Source organism: Cydia strobilella, chromosome 18 (genome assembly GCF_947568885.1).
Source record: "Cydia strobilella chromosome 18, ilCydStro3.1, whole genome shotgun sequence".
NCBI classification, from domain to species: domain Eukaryota; kingdom Metazoa; phylum Arthropoda; class Insecta; order Lepidoptera; family Tortricidae; genus Cydia; species Cydia strobilella.
Genome location: NC_086058.1, coordinates 16,242,453 through 16,264,594, shown reverse-complemented (window position 1 = coordinate 16,264,594; position 22,142 = coordinate 16,242,453). Strand labels below are relative to the sequence as shown.

Here is a 22,142-nt window from a genome sequence, read left to right as displayed (position 1 = left end):
TTCATATTTTTCGTGTTTTCATTTGGGAATGGTGTCATTTTGATATCATAAATGAATTCGGCATACCCGATTTATACAAAATCGATACCTAACTTGGCCTAGTACCTAAAATGATATAGTTATCAAGATAAAGTTTTTAACCGCTTTTTCACCACCATGGGGGATGAATTTTTAAAAACGCTGAAAGTAATTTTCTTGCTTTTTAATATAATAACGCTTTGCAAAGTTTTAAGTTCCTAGCTTAAAATAAAAATTGATCTCCATACAAACTTTCAACCTCTATTTCACCTCCTTAGGGGATGAATTTTCAAAAACGCTGAAATTAGTTTTCTTGTATTTCAATAATATATCTTCTTACGAAGTTTCAAATTGCTAGCTTAAAATAAATCTTGAACCCCATACAAACTTTCATCCCCTTTTTAACCCCCTTAGGGGTAAAATTTCTCAAATTTTTATAGCCTAAAACCTGGCCGTGGATTTTTTCGACAGATTAGTAAAGTTTGCATCAAAATCCGTTCAGCCGTTTTCATTAGTTGCGCGGTCAAATAAACAGACAAACAGATAAACAGACAAACAGATAAACAGATAAACAGACAAAAATTCTAAAAACTGTTGGAATTTGTTCTGTTATCGATTCTAAGTATCCCCAGGCAATTTTTTTTCGAATATCTTCCATGTACAGACTTTCGACCCTCTTCCGCTTTATTATATGTATAGATAGATGAATATCATAGAAGACTTGAGACGTTCAGCTGTTATTAGTAGCTCTAATGCTAAGTGTAATAGAAATAAAGCTGTTATAGGTTGGAATAAATATGTCCGCGAGGCTCACGGGGAGGCCAGACGTATGTTTCAAGCGTGGATGTGGTACGATAGACCTAATTCGGGTCCGGGTCCGGGTGGTAATGCCATGACTGAGAGCAGAAAGTTGTTTAAATCCCGATTGAAATGGTGCCAAAAAAACCAGGATCAAATCAAGCTCGATAAGTTGGCATCATTTCACTCTAAAAAGGATTTTAAGCAATTTTGGAAGTGTACGAATAGGATGAACACTAAACCTGGTCGTCCCGCGAGTGTCGATGGTATGTGACCCCAAACAGATTGCAGAGGTTTTTAAAAATAAATTTTTGGTTCGCTCACCACTAGGACCATCACTTGCAGGGTGCGAGGCTGAGACCATCGCGATCGGGACAAAAATAACCGCCGAGGATGTCACTAAAACGATAAAGAAAATGTCTGGAGGCAAATCCCCGGGTCACGATGGTCCCAGCATCGAACACCTACAATATGCGGGCCCACACGTACCTCGGGTTTCCAAGACACTTTCACAAGTCTTATTCATTCTAATGATGACATCGATAAGATAAATAAATTTCATTATTTAAGAGCATCGTTGGAAGGATCTGCGGCCTTAGTTATTAATTCTATTGAGTTTTCTGACAGCAATTACGAGGTAGCATGGACACTCCTGTGTGAGCGGTATGATAACAAAAGGTTACTACTGCAAAATCATGTATCAGCGCTGTTTAACGTTGAGCCGATCACGAAGGAGTCGTCCGTTCATTTAAAACGGCTTGTGGATCAAGTAAACAAAAATCTTAGATGCCTAGAATCCCTAGGCGAGCCTGTCAAACAGTGGGACACGCTCCTTATTCACATCATTAGCAACAAATTAGACACTACGACATTTCGTGAGTGGGAAGAACATAAAGGAAGCTTTGATAAGAATGTACCTATTTCATTTGATAATTTTATGACTTTTATGCGTAATCGTGCAGATTTGATTGAAACCTTAGAGTTATCGAGCGCCTCAGGCGCCGGTCAGTCTAGTCAGCCGGCTAAAATCGTATCTAAACATAGGGTTTTGCTTTCTACTCAACCCACTGAACACTGTGTCACTTCTCAGTCTCAATTATGTCCGAAATGTAATGGTGAGCATAGCTTAAATAACTGCTCTCAGTTTCTCGCGTTAAGCAACATCGAGCGGCTTAATTTGCTGCCGAATTATAAAGTTTGTTTTAATTGCTTCCGACGTGATCACTATGCAAACCATTGCAAAGGCAGGCTGTCGAATATGTAAGCGTAGGCATAATTCACTCGTTCATGTCACAGAGCATACGCAAAAAACGGAATTTAGTTCGTGCGAGCGGCCATCGTCGTCAGCGCCGGCTACCGCCTCCGTCCCTGCATTATCGGCTCGCATACGAGTAGCAACTCCACACTTGAATGCATCTGAACCAAATGTCGGACTACTAACTACTGCATTAATTAAAGTATATGGGCATGACAATCGCGAGATCATAGCCAGAGCAGTTTTGGATAACGGCAGTGCGTCTTGTTTTATGACTGAGAAGATGTGTCAGCAGTTAAATGTACATACTAATCGAGTAAATAAATCGATTACAGGCATAAACAAATTAAAGTCACGTAGGTAAAATGTGTCAGGTGCCAAGTAAATCCTTAGATGACACCTACTCGACTTATTTAAATTGTTCTGTTTTGTCCTCGATATCTGACGAGATGCCTTATCAACGGATGGATATATCACGAATGAATATTCCGTCTAACATCCGTTTAGCTGATCCTAACTTTCATAAACCTTCCGAGGTCGATTTTTTAATAGGGGCTGACCTATTTTGGAACTTGTTAGGGTCGCATAAAATTGAATTAAGCGATGGACAGACGATACTGTTTGAGACTAAACTAGGGTATACAGTCGCAGGCCCAACAAACAGCGGTCAAGTATCGGCCCCTTCGCGTATTAATTGTTGTTTCACAAATGTCACCTCTTACGCCAGTAATGAAATGCTTGACGATGAGACTCGAACCCAACTCACGCGGTTCCATCAGCAGCCTGCAAAGGTCTGCACTAAACAATCTCATTATTCCTCGAACAACAACGACTTAGATAGAAAATATTTCACTAAGGTTTTCACTCGGCGTCATTCACGTTAAAATAAAATCCATGTCTTCTGAAGATTTTACTTATTAGGTACATACTAATAATCTAGCACTGCTATTATTAGTTAAGTTTTTAAATATGTAAACTCATTAGTGTACTAGCTTACTTTGGCTGTCATAAAAAAAGCTCTTGTGAAAGTGTTATATCTTAGCCATTTTTCGTATGTTTTCGTACTAAGTACATCTAGTGCTAGCAGGCGACTTTACTAGTTATATATTTACGAGTACTAGCTAGCATTACTCATTATTTCAGTTGTACTGTACATACAACGGGTGCATACAATGACTTATCTATAAGCGCAGCTATAATTCGCAAGCTAATGCTGCAGCTAGTGATTCGATTATTTTCTAATGTTAGTTCTGCGTGTCCTTCACATTGGAGTTTCATAGGAAGCTGGGGTAAAGTCAACCACATATTATTTAATGAGAGCTGGGTATTGTAATATAATGTTTATCGTCAATGACCTCAACACTGGTTTGGTTGCCACTTCCCACTGGCTTTAATTTCGTCCCACCCAGAAGAATATATTGCTGCCATTTATTTCAATGATGCTGCAAGGTAGCTGCTACCTCTCCATCGGTGACCGTCTTCTTTCATCGGCATCGATTCACGACCTCGAGGAGTACGCTACATTGGCCACTCACAGTCCGTCAGCATTGAGCAGTTGCGGCAGCAGTCAAATCATGAAAGAAGCTTTGGAACCTTCCACCAGAGCCTGAGTGATATACACACGCTCTGCAACTTGACGCCGTTGTGCTCGTAGAAGAGAAGATACCTCTTCACATTCAGTAACTTGGCGGCCCGCTGTTATGATGTACTTACTTCCTGCGTAGAGCAGTTTGGTTGAAAGGCAAGCTTTCAACGCCCGGGGGCATGTTCACAAGAAAGCACACCTCCGCGGATGCTGGCAGTTTATATATAAAAGATAATGTAGCTTCTTTTGTGCTTTTGCATGTCAAACGTCACTTACTCATTTTCCACAAGAAATATTAAACACATATATTTTTACATTTGGAGTTATTTTTAATATAAACCCGTCAGACCCGTAAACAGGTAGTGACCCTGCCTGTGTAGCCGATGGTCCTGGGTTCGAATCCCGGTAAGGGCATTTATTTGTGTGATGAGCACAGATATTTTTTCCTGAGTCATGGGTGTTTTCTATGTATTTAAGTATTTATATATTATATATATCGTTGTCTGAGTACCCATAACACAAGCCTCCTTGGGCTTACCGTGGGACTTAGTCAATCTGTGTACCTAAGAATGCCTATAATATTTATTTAATTATTTATTTATTTATAATAGCTTCAAATCCATATTTATCGCCTTAAATCAAAATCTGATAAATGTGACATAGCACGTTCATCCACTCACGTCTTCATTATTGTTATTTATATTTAATTTCTCTAAAACAGTTTCATTGGCTGAATGAGTAATGCCGTTGACTATTGGCAGTTTTAGAACGAAAAAGTAAAATATATTATAAAATTAGAGGCAATCCCGCTGATTTCTTTTACGAGTACTTTAATTAACAAATCCTTTTAAAATTGTTGCAGTTTCCTAAAATATGTTTTTTCATAAATATTGCATTTTTATGTTTTTCGTTATGAAAGTACAAAGTCATGCAAAGTCTCATATTGAAAGTAGGTTCTAAGGAAAAAATCATGGCCATACTTCTTATTACCTTAATAAAGTACTGATTATGCAAATTTGCCTTGTCTTATTTTATCCCTTTGTTAACAATCTTCTATACTAATAGCTCTAGTTTAGCCTATTGTGTCTGATGGAAAACTACGGAACCCTACATTGAGCATGGCCTGACATGCTCTTGGCCAAGGTCGCGGTGCGGTGTAGTAGTCTGTTGTCACACTCTTACAATGCAGTCCGCCTTGCAGGACTGCGGAGTAGGATATAGCTCACACACTTCCTACATTGCAGTCCTATCTACCAGAGGATCTACCACGAAAGACGAAAATCGAAATTTCGCTATCTGCCTCCCTATCGCTCTTGCGATAAACTAGAATATCTAGCTTCGCGCCGTGATTCGCGCATGAGTGTGGAGGGGCCCTTAGTGATAAATTGCTCCAGACTACGCGAACGCGAGTGTGGAGTCGATTTCGCTGATTAGCGAACTAGACTCCACAGTCGCGATTGCGGCTTCGCGCCGCGATTCACGCACGAGTGTGGAGGGCTTCAGGTTTTAACGCGACACTTTTTAAGCTCTCATACGAATGGGGCGTTAAAAAAGCGCTTGAATCTGCCCGCACTAAATTCGATTTAAAGTTGAAAATCCAACAACGCTTGATAAAAAGCGCTACCGCCATCGTGTGAATAAACACACACGTTTCCATTTGTGTCATTCAAAAGGGCCCTCCACACTCGTGCGCGAATCGCGGCGCGAAGCCGCGAACGCGAGTGTGGAGTCTAGTTCGCTAATCAGCGAAATCGACTCCACACTCGCGTTCGCGGCTTCGCGCCGCGTAGCCTGGAGCGGGCTAAACGCTTTTTTAACGCGCGTTAAAAAAACTCTCGTTCTTATGGGGCCTAATCAAAGTACCCCATACGCACGACAGTTTAAAAGCGTTGCGTTATCGCCCTCCAGACTATGTGCGTGAATATTAGCGGCGCGACTTCGCGGAGAGAACATTCGCGACGTTTACATATGATTTCACACTCGCACAATTTCACGGCGATTTCGCAGTTTGGTTTGCGGCACAAGCCCGGTCCAGACTACGCGGCGCGAAGCCGCGAACGCGAGTGTGCAGTCGATTTCGCTGATTTGCGAACTAGACTCCACACTCGCGTTCGCGGCTTCGCGCCGCGTTTCGCGCACGAGTGCGGAGGGCCCTATAGACATAGTATATACAAGCATCAGCTGATCGAACTGTTGGGCCCCATACGCATGAGAGCTTAAAAAGCGTTGCGTGTGTGACGCAACCATAAGTAAGAAGGAGAAAGAGATATCGCTTTCTCGCTCTTACTTATGGGTGCGTCCCACACGCAACGCTTTTTAAGCTCTCGTGCGAATGGGGCCTTAGTCATTTACGGCATCATACGTTTTAACCATGAATGTAGGGCCCGCTCCAGAAAGCCCTCCACACTCGTGCGAGCTTCGCGCCGCGTAGTCTGGAGGAGGCTGAAGGCGCCGCCGCGAAGCCGCGAACGCGAGTGTGGAGTCGATTTCGCAGATCTGCGACGCTCGCTCCACACTCGCGTTTGCGGCTTCACACCGCGATTCGCGCACGAGTGTGGAGTGAGATTTAACTGTATTGTTTGTCCTTGTCACATTTTTTTTAATTCCGCACTGTAAATTTAGTATGGTTTATGGTGGGCTACAAATCTTCTCGACCAATCATATTGTCGCATTGCGTATGTTCTGTCCCTCACGGGCGCACGCGTATGTAATGCTAGGTTTATGCAGGTTTATGCATAAAGCACTCTGCAATGGCTATACCAATTATGGATGGTATAGAAAGGATGCCAATCTCTTATGGCAGAATTGTTGCAAAAGTGTCCGCTTTGAGCTTTAAATAATAGTTACTAATCTCTCCGGTGGCGCTAGGTAGGCTCTGTGACCAAAGAGTATTGTAATATATAGGAGACTCTATAAGGCCCCTCCACACTCATGCGCGAATCATTCGCGCCCTTATGACATGAACATTATGAGGTATAATAATGTAGAGATGAAATGCGGAAGGGCCAGCAAATAACCCGACTAAATTACGTAGGTTTTTTTTTATCTTTATTTATTTATAGAGGGTTTTAAGTTTTAAACAAATGCCACCCTCATAGTGGCTCTCTAAAAAAACTACAACAGACTAACTTTTACTAGGGTCAATAGTATCCTGGCTTGTCCAGCCTCAGAAGAGGCTGGGCTTCTTTATAATATGGTCAAAGACATCATTTAATTTAGAAATTACGTAGGTTATTTGTGGTATGTTGTCAGGAATGTTAAAACGTGTTTTTAATTTTGTCGCATTGCGTATGTTCTGTCCCTCACGGTCGCACGGGTGCACATCTATATAAAATACTAGGTGTATGGTCTAGGTACTTCAGTGTATGGTGGCGCCGCCTATTTACTGTTTTTTACGGTCACTTTTTGATACATGAAGATTCATTTCCTTACCTCTACCTTCCATAATACCAATACCACAACCTCTTAAGGTCCCTCCACACTCATGCGCGAATCACGGCGCAAAGCCGCGAACGTAAAGGGCCCTCCACACTCGCGTTCGCGGCTTCGCGCCGTGATTCGCGCATGAGTGTGGAGGGACCTTAAGTGTGGCGTCACCTTAAGTGTGGCGTCGATTTCGCAGATTGTTCACGCCTTCGCTCCTAGTTCCCCGTTTTTTTTCTGTTTATTAGCCCGCGTCAAAGGAGACGCGAAGCGCGAACTGGACTAGGAAAGACTCCCATTACACACTATTTTGACTCATATGTGGCAAGACAAATAATAATTATATTATATAAAGCGGCTATATTTTACGGTTTTACAACAAAACAAAATAGAAAAATAGCTAAATCACGAATGATGCCATAGATAACTAGCAGTTAAACTCGATCAGCTGATGCTGTTCCGCCATCTTGACGCGAACCAAACTGCGAAATAGCCGTGAAGTTTGCTAGTGTGGAGTCATACGTCAACGTCGCGACATGTTCTCAGCGAAGTCGCGCCGCGATTCGCGCACATAGTCTGGAGGGACCTTTATCACCGGAATGCACCTAAAGGTCTATACAGACAGTGAGTATTATATTCTTTGATACAGACGGGGATAACTTTTCGCCAATCTGATAAAATTTACCGATCATATCAAGCCGTGCGGACGCACCGCCATTTTAAGCTCGCTCCAGACTACGCGGCGCGAAACCGTGAACGCGAGTGTGTAGTCGATTTCGCGTCGTGATTCGTGCATGAGTGTGGAGGGCCCTTATTTGAGCGCTCTAAATAGCTAAACAACATTATATATTTTGGTATCGTTGCGTGTGTGGTCCTTTGCGATACTCGCAGATTTCTGTCGGTATCGGCCGATATATGGGCCCTCCACACTCATGCGCGAATCGCGGCGCGAAGCCGCGAACTCGAGTGTGGAGCCTAGTTCGCTGATTAGCGTAGCGTAGCGTAGACTCGTCCTTATTATCGCTCCGTCTGTGATGAACTTAACTCAAAGGGCCTCGTGAACACCGTACCCACCGAAGTTCGCGAATTGCGGGCATCTTTCTCTGTCACTCCTAATGACGCCTTCACTGGAGTAAAAGAGAAAGTTGCCTGCAATAACGAACTTCGGTTTCCGCGGTAGGCATTCAATATTCTCACCAAACATGGCTACTATAAAGGGCCCTCCACACTCGTGCGCGAATCGCGGCATGAAGCCGCGAACGCGAGTGTGGAGTCTAGTTCGCTAATCAGCGAAATCGACTCCACACTCACGTTTGCGGCTTCGCGCCGCGTAGTCTGGAGCGAGCTTTAGACATAGTATAGTAGTTATAGACATGAAACCGAGCAACTAGGGGTAAGAGAAAGACATATTCATGTATTGACAGATTAATGTATGGCAGCATAATCCTTTTTCTCTTTCACTCTTATAAAAAAAAAACGGTATTTCGCCATCGCCTCCTACCTATGCTGCCATAACCCGACCATGAAAAAAAACCCGGTCGGTGATAAGGACAAAGCATGGCACTATTTTCTCTTTCCTCTTATAGGAATCGCAATAAGACTATCTTTCTCTATCAAAGACTTGGCTACTATAGTTTGTCAAAGGACTGTCTCATTTCAAACATAGACAGAGATAATCATACTATCTTTGTCATACAAGTACTAGCACCCAAAAAAAAGGACGAGTATAGTTTTTTTGGTTCTTATTTACTGCCAATTTGGTTTGATCAACTATCGGTGATAAGGACAAAGCATGGCACTATTTTCTCTTTCCTCTTATAGGAATCGCAATAAGACTATCTTTCTCTATCAAAGACTTGGCTACTATAGTTTGTCAAAGGACTGTCTCATTTCAAACATAGACAGAGATAATCATACTATCTTTGTCATACAAGTACTAGCACCCAAAAAAAAGGACGAGTATAGTTTTTTTGGTTCTTATTTACTGCCAATTTGGTTTGATCAACTATATATGAGCTACCTAATAGACCTAACACACTACCGCCCCGCACCGCGACCTTGGTGCGGTAGTGTTGTATGACTTTAAAAATATACTTAACTTCAGTCCAGACGGGGACAATTTTTCGCCAAATCTGATTAAGGTTCCTGTACACCATGGCCCAGCGTAGACCAGTCTAAGGGACGCAGCTATGCGGTGGAATGAGATAGGAATATCACTTGCTCCCTCTAACGCATAAATGCGTCCCTTGAAATGGCCTACAGTGGGCCATGGTGTACAGGAGCCTTTAAATTGGGCTCGCCCATAGAAGGTAGGATCATATAGAATTGGCCGACCGCGTGCGCCCGTGAGGGATATAACATACGCAATGCGAGTAATGCGACAATATGATTGGTCGAGTAAATTTGTACCATACAAATTTACGTTGGTGAATTTAAAAAAAATGTGAGACTGAAACAAGGACAAACAATTATAACGTTTTCTCTGCTACTCCTACTGAAAAATACTCAAGACTATCCCGTTCTGACAGTTCCCCCACCACTATTGCCTAATCCAGTTTTATACTATAGTTGGTCAAACCAAATTGTCAGTACATAAGAACAAAAAAAACTATACTCATCCTTTTCTTTTAGGTGCTAGTACTAGTGTAAGACAAAGATAGTATGATTCTCTCTGTCTATGTTTGAAATGAGACAGTCCTTTGACAAACTATAGATTCATGGGCTCGCTGATTAGCGAACTAGACTCCACACTCGCGTTCGTGGCTTTGCGCCGTGATTCGCGCATGAGTGTGGGGGACCTTTAAATTTAGAGCGCTCAAATAATGTGAGACGTAGCTTTAAACTTCCCTAAAAATAATGAAAATATTTTTTTTTATGCATAAAAAACCTATAGCCCCTCCACACTCGTACGCGACTCTCGGCGCGAAGCCGCGAACGCGAGTGTGGGGTCAAGGTTCGCTAATCAGCGAAATCGACTCTACACTCGCGTTCGCGGCTTCGCGCCGCGTAGTCTGGTACGGGTTCAATAATCATAAAGGGCCCTCCACACTCATGCGCGAATCACGGCGCGAAGCCGCAAGCACGAGTGTGGAGCCTAGTTCGCTAAACAGCGAACTAAAGGCGAACTAGGCTCCACACTCGCGTTCGCGGCTTCGCGCCGCGATTCGCGCATGAGTGTGGAGGGCCCTTTATAATAATTATATTTGCCATTAAAATGTCATAAGCCCGCTGTAGACTGCGCGGCGCGAAGCCGCGAACGCGAGTGTGGAGTGGATTTCGCTGATTAGCCACTCGACTCCACACTCGCGTTCGCGGCTTCGCTCCGCGATTCGCGCACGAGTGTGGAGGGTCTTTATGAAATAACCAGCACAGTGCTTATTTTTTGGCGCATGGCAACATTAATGAATCGTACACAATTTTTTTTTGCGCATGGCAACATTATTGAATCGTAATCCTAAAAATCGTCGCCCCATCCCTAGAATATCACTCTATGTGTCAAATATTTATAGTCTGTGGTCTGAAGCGGAAAGTGGACTCCAATTATTGGGCTGTACATTCTTGGGTTGAGCAATCCTGGGTCGAGCATTATCGGTACGGGCCAATAATATGCGGCCAACAATCGGCGTCTATTAAATGGATTCGAATTATTGGGTCGTGTATTATTGGGTTGAGCGTTATCAGGGTGTACAAGCTCGGTCCGAGGCAATAATATGAAGCCACTGTTTGAACAGGGCAATAGTGTACAACCCCATAATACGCGTCCAAAAAAGTGGTCGCCAATTATTGGGCTGTACATTATTGGGTCGTACATTAACCGGACTCTATTTTTTGCATGTAGCCTAAATGATTGTTCTTTATTATTAAGACAGCTGTCAGATCTAAAAGTTCCGTTTCCCACATCCATTACATCACTCCTGCATATTAATGATTCCTCTCCAGATATATTTAAAGTATTATATTCATTCCTATCACGTCATAATATAAAACTTTAATTTATACTTTACCTTTCCCTGATCCATCCAAAATTCCGTCTCATCCGTTATAATGTAATCCTTTAATTCCGTTTCCCCGTTTTACTCGTTTGGCTGAATGCGCCAGGAGCGCGATGCCATTAATAATAAAAAAAAAAAAAAAAAGCGTAATTGTGTACAGCGCCATCTATCGGCAAATTGGCTAACTAATTTGCGCGACCTGTATGTATGTTGGTTTTTCAAGGATACTTAATTCTTTATCATGTGAACCGATTTCAACAATTTTTGTTTTATTAAAAAAAAAAGGTATTTTTAGTGTAATCTCATGGACATTTCAAGTATAACAAACGCAAATGGGCTTCAATTTCAAGTTAAATTAGAAAATGTTTTTTGATAATTAATTTTTTTTTTTAAGATTTTATTTATTTATTTTTATTTTATTTTATTTGAAAATATGTTACATGACTTTACAGAAATCCAATGCGCCATGAAACTTAAAATTAACATTAAACAAACAGGTTATTAAAAATAACAATCAGGTACAAACAAATATTTACAAATAACACAATTACAAATAACTATTACTAATTAAACTTTGACGGATGTAGGCCTCGCATCCATCACCTCACAGAATCTCAGGCATTCATTTCTCACAGACGCCCATCGCCACGCAAACAGGTCGCACTCGGGTGCTGATGCCAAGAGAGCATTCAACTGTGTGAGGGCACGGAGCAGCGGAGAGTTGAGGCGCGACACGGTGCGTCTCTCCGGCAAAGCCAACAGATCGCGTCGCCGCGGTCTGAGGGCTATCCTGGGGATGTCCGGTACATGTAGTCGCACGAGTCGACTCACCAGTTCTGGGCAGTCTGAATCACCGCGCAGGGTCCGACACGCAAACGTCAATAAGCTAAGGTTACGTCTCACCTCCAAAGAGTTGTAACCTAAGGCCCCAAGGAGATACTTCGTCGGATAGAGAAACGGGTAATAGCCAAACATTTTTTTGTATAAAAACCTTAAAAAGGCTTTTTGTACCTTTTCAAGAAGCAAACTGTAGGTAGATTCGTAGGGATGCCAAACGATCGATGATGTCTCAAGCTTGCTTCTTACTAGTGCATTATAGACAAGCCTGATCGCAAGATAGAGGTGTGATTATATTTTTTCACCTCAGCAGCTCGAACAAGCCTACTTTCGTCACTCCCTGGAGTGAGGAAAGTGCGACTTTCCTTACTCCAGGGAGTGAAACAATGTAACTTTTTAATTTAGTGAAGGCCATGAACTTCATACTTTTATTACATTTTTTTTATGGTACGGTACGGTACGGTCCGGTCCGGTCCGTCCCGTATCGTATCGTACATATTATAATACTTTTTTTTCTGTTTATTCTGTGTAATTCGAAATACATTTTAACCTTTAATATGTTCTCACTACTGATGTGAAAATTTATGTGTGCAACACGAGAGCAAAGTTATTTTACATCTCGTGTTTTTGAGTCCCTCGCTACGCTCAAGATTCTACCTTAGAATCTTTCGCTTTCTCAGGACTCAAAATAAACACTCGCAAGAAAAACCAACTTTCCTCTCTTGTTGCACAAATAACTATTCTGTAATATTTATGATAATGTTATGACTCTATGGTTATGTAAAAATAAGGATCAGGGGCGAATGGTATTTTTTTCCACATATTCCTTCACAAGTCAATTTTTTTTCACAATGAAAAACAAATAAATTGTTTTGTAATGTTCAATTCGAGCTCTTTCAAATGATATCCCTCTCGACCTAGTAACTAGACTGACTTTTGTTCCCTTTTATATTGGGCATTTTTCATAATTAATAAAATAAAAAAATTACGCTTCCAATCTGTTAAGGTTAGCGCTGTTCATAACTATTCAAAATTTCAAATCGATAGCTTCAGTAGTTCGAGATATTTAGCAATGTGACAGACAGTCGCACCCATAAGGGTTAAGGGTTGCTTTTGTACCTTTTTGGTACGGAACCCTAAAACTGCATCAAAATCGGTCTATCCGTTTGAGAGCTACGACGCCACCGACAGACGACATTGGCGTCAAACTTATAACACCCCTCTTTTTGCGTCGGGTCGCCTTCCTACATTTTACAAGGATATTGGATAGAAAGATAAGATAGTGAAATAAAAGAAAATGTCAAATCAAGTGTTTATTGGTTAATCCTCCTCCTCGTCGTTGGCGGCGCCGCCCGCCTGTCCCTTGCGCAGGTTCTTCCTCTTCACGCGGCCCGGGCGGCCGCCGCCGAACGGAGACTTCAGCGAGAAGTCGATGTGCTTGCCAGAGTCCAGGCGCACGATGAACGACGGGATGTTCACCACCTGCTTGCGGACGCTGGGGGGATTACAATATTTATTAGTTACTGCTGTTGTGACCGCCTGACCGGCCACATATGGGAATTGGTGCATTCGTAGTTGACTGACTTTGACGTAGGAACATTCCTATCTGACCCCGCCTCATGTGTGGCAGCGGTCATGTGGAGCGAAGATTAATGGGAATATTCCTCAAAAGACTATGATCGGCAGCAAAGCCAAATCGGGCAGATCCACAGATTCCTGCGTCACAGACACAGGCCCGACCACGACAAGATAATGGGATTTATTTATAGCACGAATTCTTATTCTGCCCCAGGCAATCAATGTATTGATAGAAATTTGTGTTTGTGAGGGATACCAACTAACCAATAAGTTTTAATGATAGTGAGTGATGGTTTAGATTGGATGGTCAGATGGCCGTCACTTTCATAGTAATATGGGACTTTTTGAACCAAAAGGTACCACATTGTCGCTTGTTGATAAGGTTGATTTCTAATTGAAGCTATATGGAAATAGTGCCTTACTGACAAGCGACAATAAGTACCATTTTGGTTGAAAATGGCACATATTAGCGCGCCTGCGCCGTTAGGCTTAGGTTGCAGAGCCAACTGGGAATTGTCCCAACTAGCATTGACTAGGAAAAATGATGATAAATAATTAAATATATTGATAGAAGTTTGGTCTAGCCCTCATCAGTAACTCATATTTCACAAAAATATAAAATCCACACAAATTGTTTCAAGTCTGTTTTGATGACATCTATTATTTTTGATGCCATAACAAAATTAAACTAATGAAGTAGCATACTTTACCTGCATCATGTCTACGAGAGACAACATTTCAAGACATTGAAATCAACACAAGGTTGACCAAGTGGTCTTTATGATAACAGTGCAAGTGCAGTTCAAGCCAAGCCTTCACAGCTCGGACTACGGACTAGTCTAGTCATTCACCTGTGTTATAATGTTTTTATGAGAAATTTATAAAGTATTATATGCTGCTACTACAATATTCTACATTTTGTCAATGTGTATTGAAGAAATAGCATTTTAAAAAAAATGTTACAACTAATGAGAACCTCCTTTTTGTGAAGTTGGTTAACAAAAAGTGTAGTTTGCAAATTAAAATAATGTCAAGCTTTCTCTGGAAGTCATAACTTGATACATTAAATTAAAGGAATATTTATTGTTATTTTATCCTGGAATGATACTTCTTTGAAAAATAATGGTTTACTTATGAAATTAAAATTAATCATTTTGAGAATTGTTGATAATTACCGGATGTGTCTCTGTCTGATAAGGATGCGGGCATGATGGATGGACTTGGCGAGACCAGCCTTGAACACCTGGGTCTGCAGGCGGCGCTCCAAGAAGTCCTCGATCTTCAGACCGAGCACGTAATCCAGCTTCATCTGCTTCTCGTCCAGCACTCCAATGCGGACCAGACGCCGGAGGAGGGCATTGCCTGGAAATTATATAGTTATGTTAGTTTTAGAGTGTGATGAGAGGCTGCAGATTGGCATACTGTCCAGTCAGATATTTATAAGGTATCAACAAAGGTTTGTCTGACAAGAGGTGTCATTATAATCATCATTAGAGTCCATTTTATAGCTTGAATATATGATTTTGGTTAACTCGGAGCAGGATAGCTTTTACTTTCTCAGTTGAGTCAAGTGACATGAACAGTGGTAATCATTGAAGCGTGGCACATATGAAAATGCCAAAACGACATAATTAAGAAAACTTGATATCATTGTATGGAGCTTAAGAAAGCATTACTAATAGATAGGCAAATTTAACCTTCAAACAGCCTCTTGGGGTCCTTCTCCTCAAGTGTGAGCAGCTCACGGGCAGCCTTACGGATGCGCGCCAGCGTGTACTTGACCCTCCACACCTCGCGCTTGTTCCTCAGACCGTATTCGCCGATGATCTTCAGCTCCTGGTCCAGGCGCGCCTTCTCGAAGGGACGCCGGGGCGTGACATAGGTCTTTGAGAAGACCGAGGGCACTCGGTTGTTCACCATGACGAGCTGGGGATGATAAGTTGATATTGTTATGCTAGGTTATAATTACATGTGCTATCCTAGACACAATTGTCCTTCATGTAACCAAAAATTATATTTTCTTAAAGAAAAACACGGTCAAAATCACTATTCGCTTAAAACGCATTCAAAATTATTTTATGGGGGGGTTGTAGCCACGAACCGTTGCAAACGCATATACTCCGACAATTCGTTGCCGCTGAACAGTCGGAGCTTGGCTGGTACGCTTGGGAATCAATGTTCGCGGCGTTGCTTTTGCCTTTATGTCCATACATGATCGTCAATAAATAGAATAACGACATGTTCTACTCAAAGGCCCAGAAATAATTTAGAGGTTATGCCGCAGAAATCCATTTAAATCACAGAAACGAGCAATCATTATGATAATCGGCGTGCACACTATGTAATACAAATAAGTTTGCAATTATTTTCTGTACTCATTTCTAATTTTAAATTAAATAATATGTAATATTCACCTCGCTCCGTCAGTACGGCTCGTCGATCAAAACAGAAAGAATGCAATATGGCGATGATAATGATAACGTCAATGTCAAATTGTCGTGGGGTGGAAACGAAGTGGGTTACAAGATTACAAAATCAATTTTCCCCAAATTAATTAAATACAATTTTAATAAAATAGGGTGAGTTTGTTAAGATAGCCCGGTAGACGTAATATTTAAAATAAATGTAAGTATAAGTGCAGTCATATACGACTTTTTGTTCTGAACATTTTTGTGGTAAAAAATTAGCCGCTTACCCATATTTCTTGGAATTCTAATGTGTTTGGTAACACTAAAGTTATAGACAAAGTTGTGTTTTTAATGTCGTACCACACCATCGCACCGCACCAAGGTCATTGTGCGACGGGGTGTTACGGCCTACTGGAATAGCTTGCCTATATAGAAAGGATGCCAATCTCTTATGGCATAATTGTTGCAAAAGTGACCGCTTTAAGCTTTAAATAATAGTTCCTAATTTCTCCGGTGGCTCTAGTTAGGCTCTGGGACATGAGTATAACATGAACCATATAAGGCAACAAATAACCCGACCAAATTACGAAGGTTGTTTTTGGTAGTATTTCGGTGTATGGTGGCGCCGCCTAATTACTGTTTTTTGATGGACACTTTTCATACATAGAGATTTGGCTCCTTTATAGTCTCCATGAGCATGCCCCTTTTTCTATAGGTCCCTCCACACTCATGCGCGAATCGCATGAGATTTGGCTTAAAGGGCTGGCAATGCTGGCATCCAGGGCATTAAAAAAACAATAATTTGACACAATTCTAGGGATTGACAGGGCAAGCTATGCTGGCGCCATCTGCTAAATACTTCGACCGGCCAACCCCATTCGCTTGCTCGTAGCGAGAAAACAACTAGGCCGATTTTGATTATAATGAGGTATCCTTATCCATTAATTTCGTATTTTTGGTCGGTGGCATTTGCTAGTGGCGCTGGTTTCCATTTAGTGGCTACATTTGTAACCACTAAATGAAAAAAAAAAAACATTTTTACAATAATAAAAATAATATAACAAGTATAACTATTTATTTACACAAGTAACACAGAGCCCATCAACGTGCTCACTAGCGCCACTGCTAAATAATTGTGATTATTTAATTTTAACGATAGATATTTAAAAAGGGGGGCCGCCCGCTACGTACTGTATTTTGTATTTAAGTACCTTTTGAATACATTGTAATAGTTTTTACGTTGCTGGATTCGTCAATCTATGCGTCCAAAGTTAAAACAACCGTTTTTGTTTTGAGTTCATTGATCGACTAATCCAGCAACGTAAAAACTAGTTTGATGTATTCAAAATCTCCTTATATGATCATGTTTTTCTGAGAGGCGTTGATATTCGTAGACATGGAAAAAATATATGTAGTTCTTGACAATATTATCTTTAATATCATAGCTTCCGATACACGAATTATGACACTTCGCTCGATACAATTAATTCCCAAAGTAACCTCTAACTCGGACTTTTAATCCAACTTTACTCGGTTATTTATTATGTGATACTATAAACAAAAAAAGAAGAAAAAACAATCTTAACTTAAATAGTAATTTCATGGCTTTCGAATTTCGATATTGTAAGGTAACGTTTTTAAAATAAATAAAAATCGACAAATCGATCAAAATTGACACTTGGCGCGCATGATCTATCCCGTTCTTTCTTGCGAAATGTGACAGTGACAGCGGCAAACCGATGGAACGACCTTAAATACAAAATACAGTACGTAGCAGCCCCCTTTTTTAAATATCTATCGTTAAGTTTAAATAATCAGTTAATCATAATTATTTAGCAGCGGCGCTATTATAGTGAGCACGTTGATGGACTCAAAACATACCAAGTCGCACAAAGTCTTAATACTTTTTATATTTCATAAATCCTTTATATTTCTTAGGGTTCAAGCCATACGCTTTTAGCCGCTCATCAGATAAATTGCTGTAAGGATTATCTGATGCTTTGGATTGCTTTTGCTTATTCTTCTTGGATACATTCAAGCCTTTCTTGTTCTGATTTGTCTCCAAATTGTTTACATTGGCTGCTGAATTATTTTTCTTTTTCTTCTTTTTCTTTGGTACTGGATTACTACTTGCAGTATCTTCTAATTTCCGTTTTAAGTTATGCTTCTGTTTGTTCTGTTCTGCATCTGGTTTGTTCTTATTTTTCTTTTTAGTATTCCCAGAATAATTTTCACTTGCATTGTTCCTGTCTATAGTACTGTCAAGTTTCTGGTTGTTTTGCTTGCATTCTGATGTACCTGAAACACTAGCAACATTGTTTTGAGAATTATTTTGCTCTGTTCTATGTTTCTTCTTCTTTTTCTCAGAGGTATTCTCACTTTGTTCAGTTACATTACTAATATTAGGTTCATCCTGATTACGTTCACTGCCTTGTACTCCATTGATTAAATTGCTTTTATTTTTCTTATTCTTCTTTTTGAAAACTACATTATCATTTGCTATGTCACTCGAATTATTTTCCGTTGGTACATTTCCCTCCACATGTTTCTGTTTTTTCTTCTTTCTGCTGCTTTCAGTCGGTAAAGTGCCAGGATCACTAGTAATAAGATCATTGTGTTCTATTTCTTCTTGACTGTCATTATTTGTATTATTTCCTTCTTTATTTTTGTTCTTTTTCTTCTTCTTCTTCTTCTTTTTCTTAGCTGCTTCAAGAGGAACAACTATTTCTGGTTCCCTGAAATATAAAGTATTTTATTTTATGTGATTATACAGACGTTTTGACAAGAACTTTACTAGAGTTGCCAAGAGCCACAAAAGTTGATTTGACTTGAGGAGCCGTAATTGAAAGTTCTTTAAACTTGCAATTGCGGCTCTTTAGCCTCGGTTTGCTGAACCCTGGTCTACATATTTATTTGAGTGATCAAATAATATGGTTTTGTAGATTTTTCATGTTAAAAATTAATAATAGGATGACATTTTCAAAATTAATTTCTACATAACAATAAAACAAATTGAGTTAGACCAAGATAACTGCAACGATTTTGACAGCACAGATTGTGCAAGTGTTATTTGACGTTTAAAATAACGCACATTCTGCGCTATCAATATCGATGCAGACTTATCTTAGTCTAACTCTATTTGTTTTAATGTTATCATCATCATCCTGCCCTTTTCCCAACTTCATTTGGGGTCGGGCCTTCTTGTGCATCTGCGCCAGGACAATCTGTCCCGTGTTGTCAGTGGTGGGATGTTTTGCGTCTTCAGGTCTCTTTTGACAGTGGACCACCAGGAAGCCGGAGGTCTACCCGATGCTCTTTGCTTGGTGGTGATATTAAGCACGGTTTTTACGGAATAGTTGTCGTCCCGTCTCATCACATGACCGTACCATCGGAGTCTGCCCTCTCTGAGTTTTTCGGTTACAGGTGCCACCTTGAAGGATCCTCGTACGTACTCGTTCCGCACTTTATCTAATCGCGTTACGCCACCTGCCCAACGAAGCATTTTCATCTCCGCTGTATGAAGTTGTTGCTCATGTTTCTTCAAGGCGGCCCAACATTCAGAGCCATACAGCATAGCTGGTCTAACGACCGTCTTAAATATTTTGCCTTTGGTTTTGATAGGCATTTTGGCGTCGCAAAGTACCCCAGTCAACGATCTCCATTTTAACCATCCCGTATTAACTCTGTGACTCACATCTTCGTCTATGATCACATCTCACATCTTTGTTTTAATGTTATGTAGAAATTAATTTTGAAAATGTCATCCTATTATTAATTTTTAACATGAAAAATCTACAAAACCATATTATTTGATCTCTCAAATAAATATGTAGACCAGGGTTCAGCAAACCGAGGCTAAAGAGCCGCAATTGCAAGTTTAATAAACTTGCCATTACAGCTCCTCAAGTCAAATCAACTTTTGTGGCTCTTTGTCTTTGTCACATAATCGTAAAACTGATGATTTCTACTGCAGTTGCCTCTTCTATTAAAAAAATTGCTGAACCCTGACAGAGCTACTCGAGAGCTAGTTGATGGCTTACTCGGGCAGGTCCTTGAACAAGCTTGGCAGGACTTTCTTCTTAAGGCGCTCGTCAGCTGCCTTCTGCCGGTACACCTTGACCTCTCCCTTCTCCACGGTCACCGGTTGGTGCTTCACTATCTTCTTCAGCGGCACCCACTGAGTCAGCTCCTTATCATCTGCTAGCAAGATCTGAAATAGACAAAGTTTGAACATTAATAGAAATACTTTAATTTTACAATATTTATTTTTCCTACAAGATCACATTATTTAAATTCCATTTCCTTGTGTTATAATGAGATAAAATATTTGCCATATTTTTAATACACATGCAAAATAGTAAAATACCTGCAGAATTCTTGAAATTTAGTTCATTGAAAATGTTGCAAATTGCAATTCAAGACCGTTAGTTAGACAAGCAATTCTATATACGATAATTCTCGTATTTCTATTTTATATATTTCGGGGATCTCGGAAACGCCTCTAACGATTTTAATGATATTTGCTCTATGGGGGTTTTCTGGGGCGAAAAATCAATCTAGCTTGGTCTTATCTGTGGGAAAACGCGTATTTTGAGTTTTTATATGTTTACCGAGCAAAGCTCGTTCTCTCAGATATTGGTAAATAAAGTTTTTTTTTTGGGGTATTATAATTTACTTACCATCTTTATAATTATTGTGTGATATACAAACCTCTTCAATAGTCAGCCCATAGTCATTAGGCACCACCTCTCTGTACTTGAACCTAGTGGGCAAATCTCCCCCAATGACATCCTCGCAGTCCATCTTGTAGTACTCCTCCATGTATTGGGAATAAGTCTTGTCTGCCACAGTCGGCACAAACTTTGGCTTTTCAGTTGTCAACAACTCTGCCAACTTGGATTTCTTCTTACGGTTCCTCCGTCTCTTGGTCATGTTTTGCTGTAGTTCTTCTAATAGGTTTAAACGAGCTTGCTTTGGGTTGTAATCTGCATCCATGTTAAATTCGTCATCTTCAAAATGTGGCTCATTTTCTGCTGTTAATTCTTCTCCATATTTTTCCCAATTTTCTATCTCTAATTCTTCATCCAGGTCTGGGAACACAGGCTTCTCATTGTCCACTTCACCATAATATTCCTCATCAAAGATCTCCTTCATTCTTTTGTCATGTTCATTCTGATCAAAGTCACTCTCCATATCTTCTTCTCGAAAAGCTAAATCCTGGTTCCCAGTTACCTCTTTAATTTTGGCAATTTTTTCTTGAATCTCTTTCAGCTTGAGAGCTTTCATTCTTGCAATTTCGTCCATTTTCTTCTTTTTTTCCTCTTCCTTCCTCTCTCTGACTTCAGCCCTCTTCCTGGCTCGGCGGTCATCTTTGGGCCTGATGTAGTTCATGGTACGAGGAAATCTCTTCAAGTATTCTTCATCTGGTTCTTCGAAGCGGAAATTGTATGCTCTTTCAAACTTGCCCTGTTCCTCCACAATGGCCTCATCAGCTTCCAGGTCTGCGTCGTCACGAATCTTGTCTCCCGCCTCGCCGGCATCCCCATCTTGTAGGTACTTCTTATTCAGGATGTAGTCTCTAAGGAATGCTTCCCCCTCATTCAGCTTTGGGTCAGACCACAAGGCCTTTAGAGGAGCTAGATCTCTTTCTACCGGATTATTGATATGCTCAGCCTTACCTGTGAGGAAATCTTTTATTTTTTCTGTCTTAATCTCCGGTTTAGTAGGTTTCTCTGTTGATTTGACTTCAGCCACCTTCTCCACTTTGAATATATTTCCATCATCGTCGTCATCGTCGTCGCTGTCGGCAAAACTTAAAGATTTCACTTCTGGCTTCTTTTCTTCCTCTTTCTTTTCATTATCGAAAAATTTGAAGTCAGGATTATAGATCCGTGGGTCCTTTGTTTTTAGTAACGCTAGCGTTTTCAGGAATTGCGTTTCCGTTTCTTCAGACACTTCAGGCGGTTCGTCGCTGTCGTCCTCGCTGTCCGAAGACAGTGAGGCGTCAGAATTCAACGCCTTGGGGCCATACTTCTGCTCCAATTTGTGAAGTTCCTCTTTTTGACGCCATGAGTCATATTTCTTAGCGTATTCATTTTGGGTCTTAAGTGTAACTTCCTCTTCGGAGTCTTCATCAAATAATGCTTTTTTCGGCATGTTTACAATATATTTTAATTTAGTTTACAACATGTTATAACCAATAAAATAAACTCATGCATAAATCCTGCCTGCATGCGACAGGAATAAAA

The 22,142-nt window shown here is 40.7% G+C and overlaps 2 protein-coding genes across 2 annotated transcripts; both read right to left on the bottom strand.

Moving 5' to 3' along the window:
- Positions 1 to 13,208: 13,208 nt before the first annotated feature.
- Positions 13,209 to 15,990, bottom strand: LOC134749698 (small ribosomal subunit protein uS4). The gene is made up of 4 exons (XM_063684717.1): positions 15,901 to 15,990; positions 15,184 to 15,412; positions 14,662 to 14,848; positions 13,209 to 13,403 (listed from the first exon to the last, which is right to left on the bottom strand). The coding sequence occupies exons 2-4, from the start codon at positions 15,404 to 15,406 to the stop codon at positions 13,229 to 13,231; spliced, it is 585 nt and encodes a 194-aa protein (XP_063540787.1). The 5' UTR covers positions 15,407 to 15,412; positions 15,901 to 15,990; the 3' UTR covers positions 13,209 to 13,228.
- Positions 15,991 to 16,996: 1,006 nt separating this feature from the next.
- Positions 16,997 to 22,129, bottom strand: LOC134749595 (protein KRI1 homolog). The gene is made up of 3 exons (XM_063684601.1): positions 20,605 to 22,129; positions 19,935 to 20,104; positions 16,997 to 18,629 (listed from the first exon to the last, which is right to left on the bottom strand). Exons 1-3 carry the CDS (start codon positions 22,048 to 22,050, stop codon positions 17,792 to 17,794), a joined length of 2,454 nt encoding a protein of 817 aa, XP_063540671.1. The 5' UTR covers positions 22,051 to 22,129; the 3' UTR covers positions 16,997 to 17,791.
- Between the last annotated feature and the right edge of the window lie 13 nt (positions 22,130 to 22,142).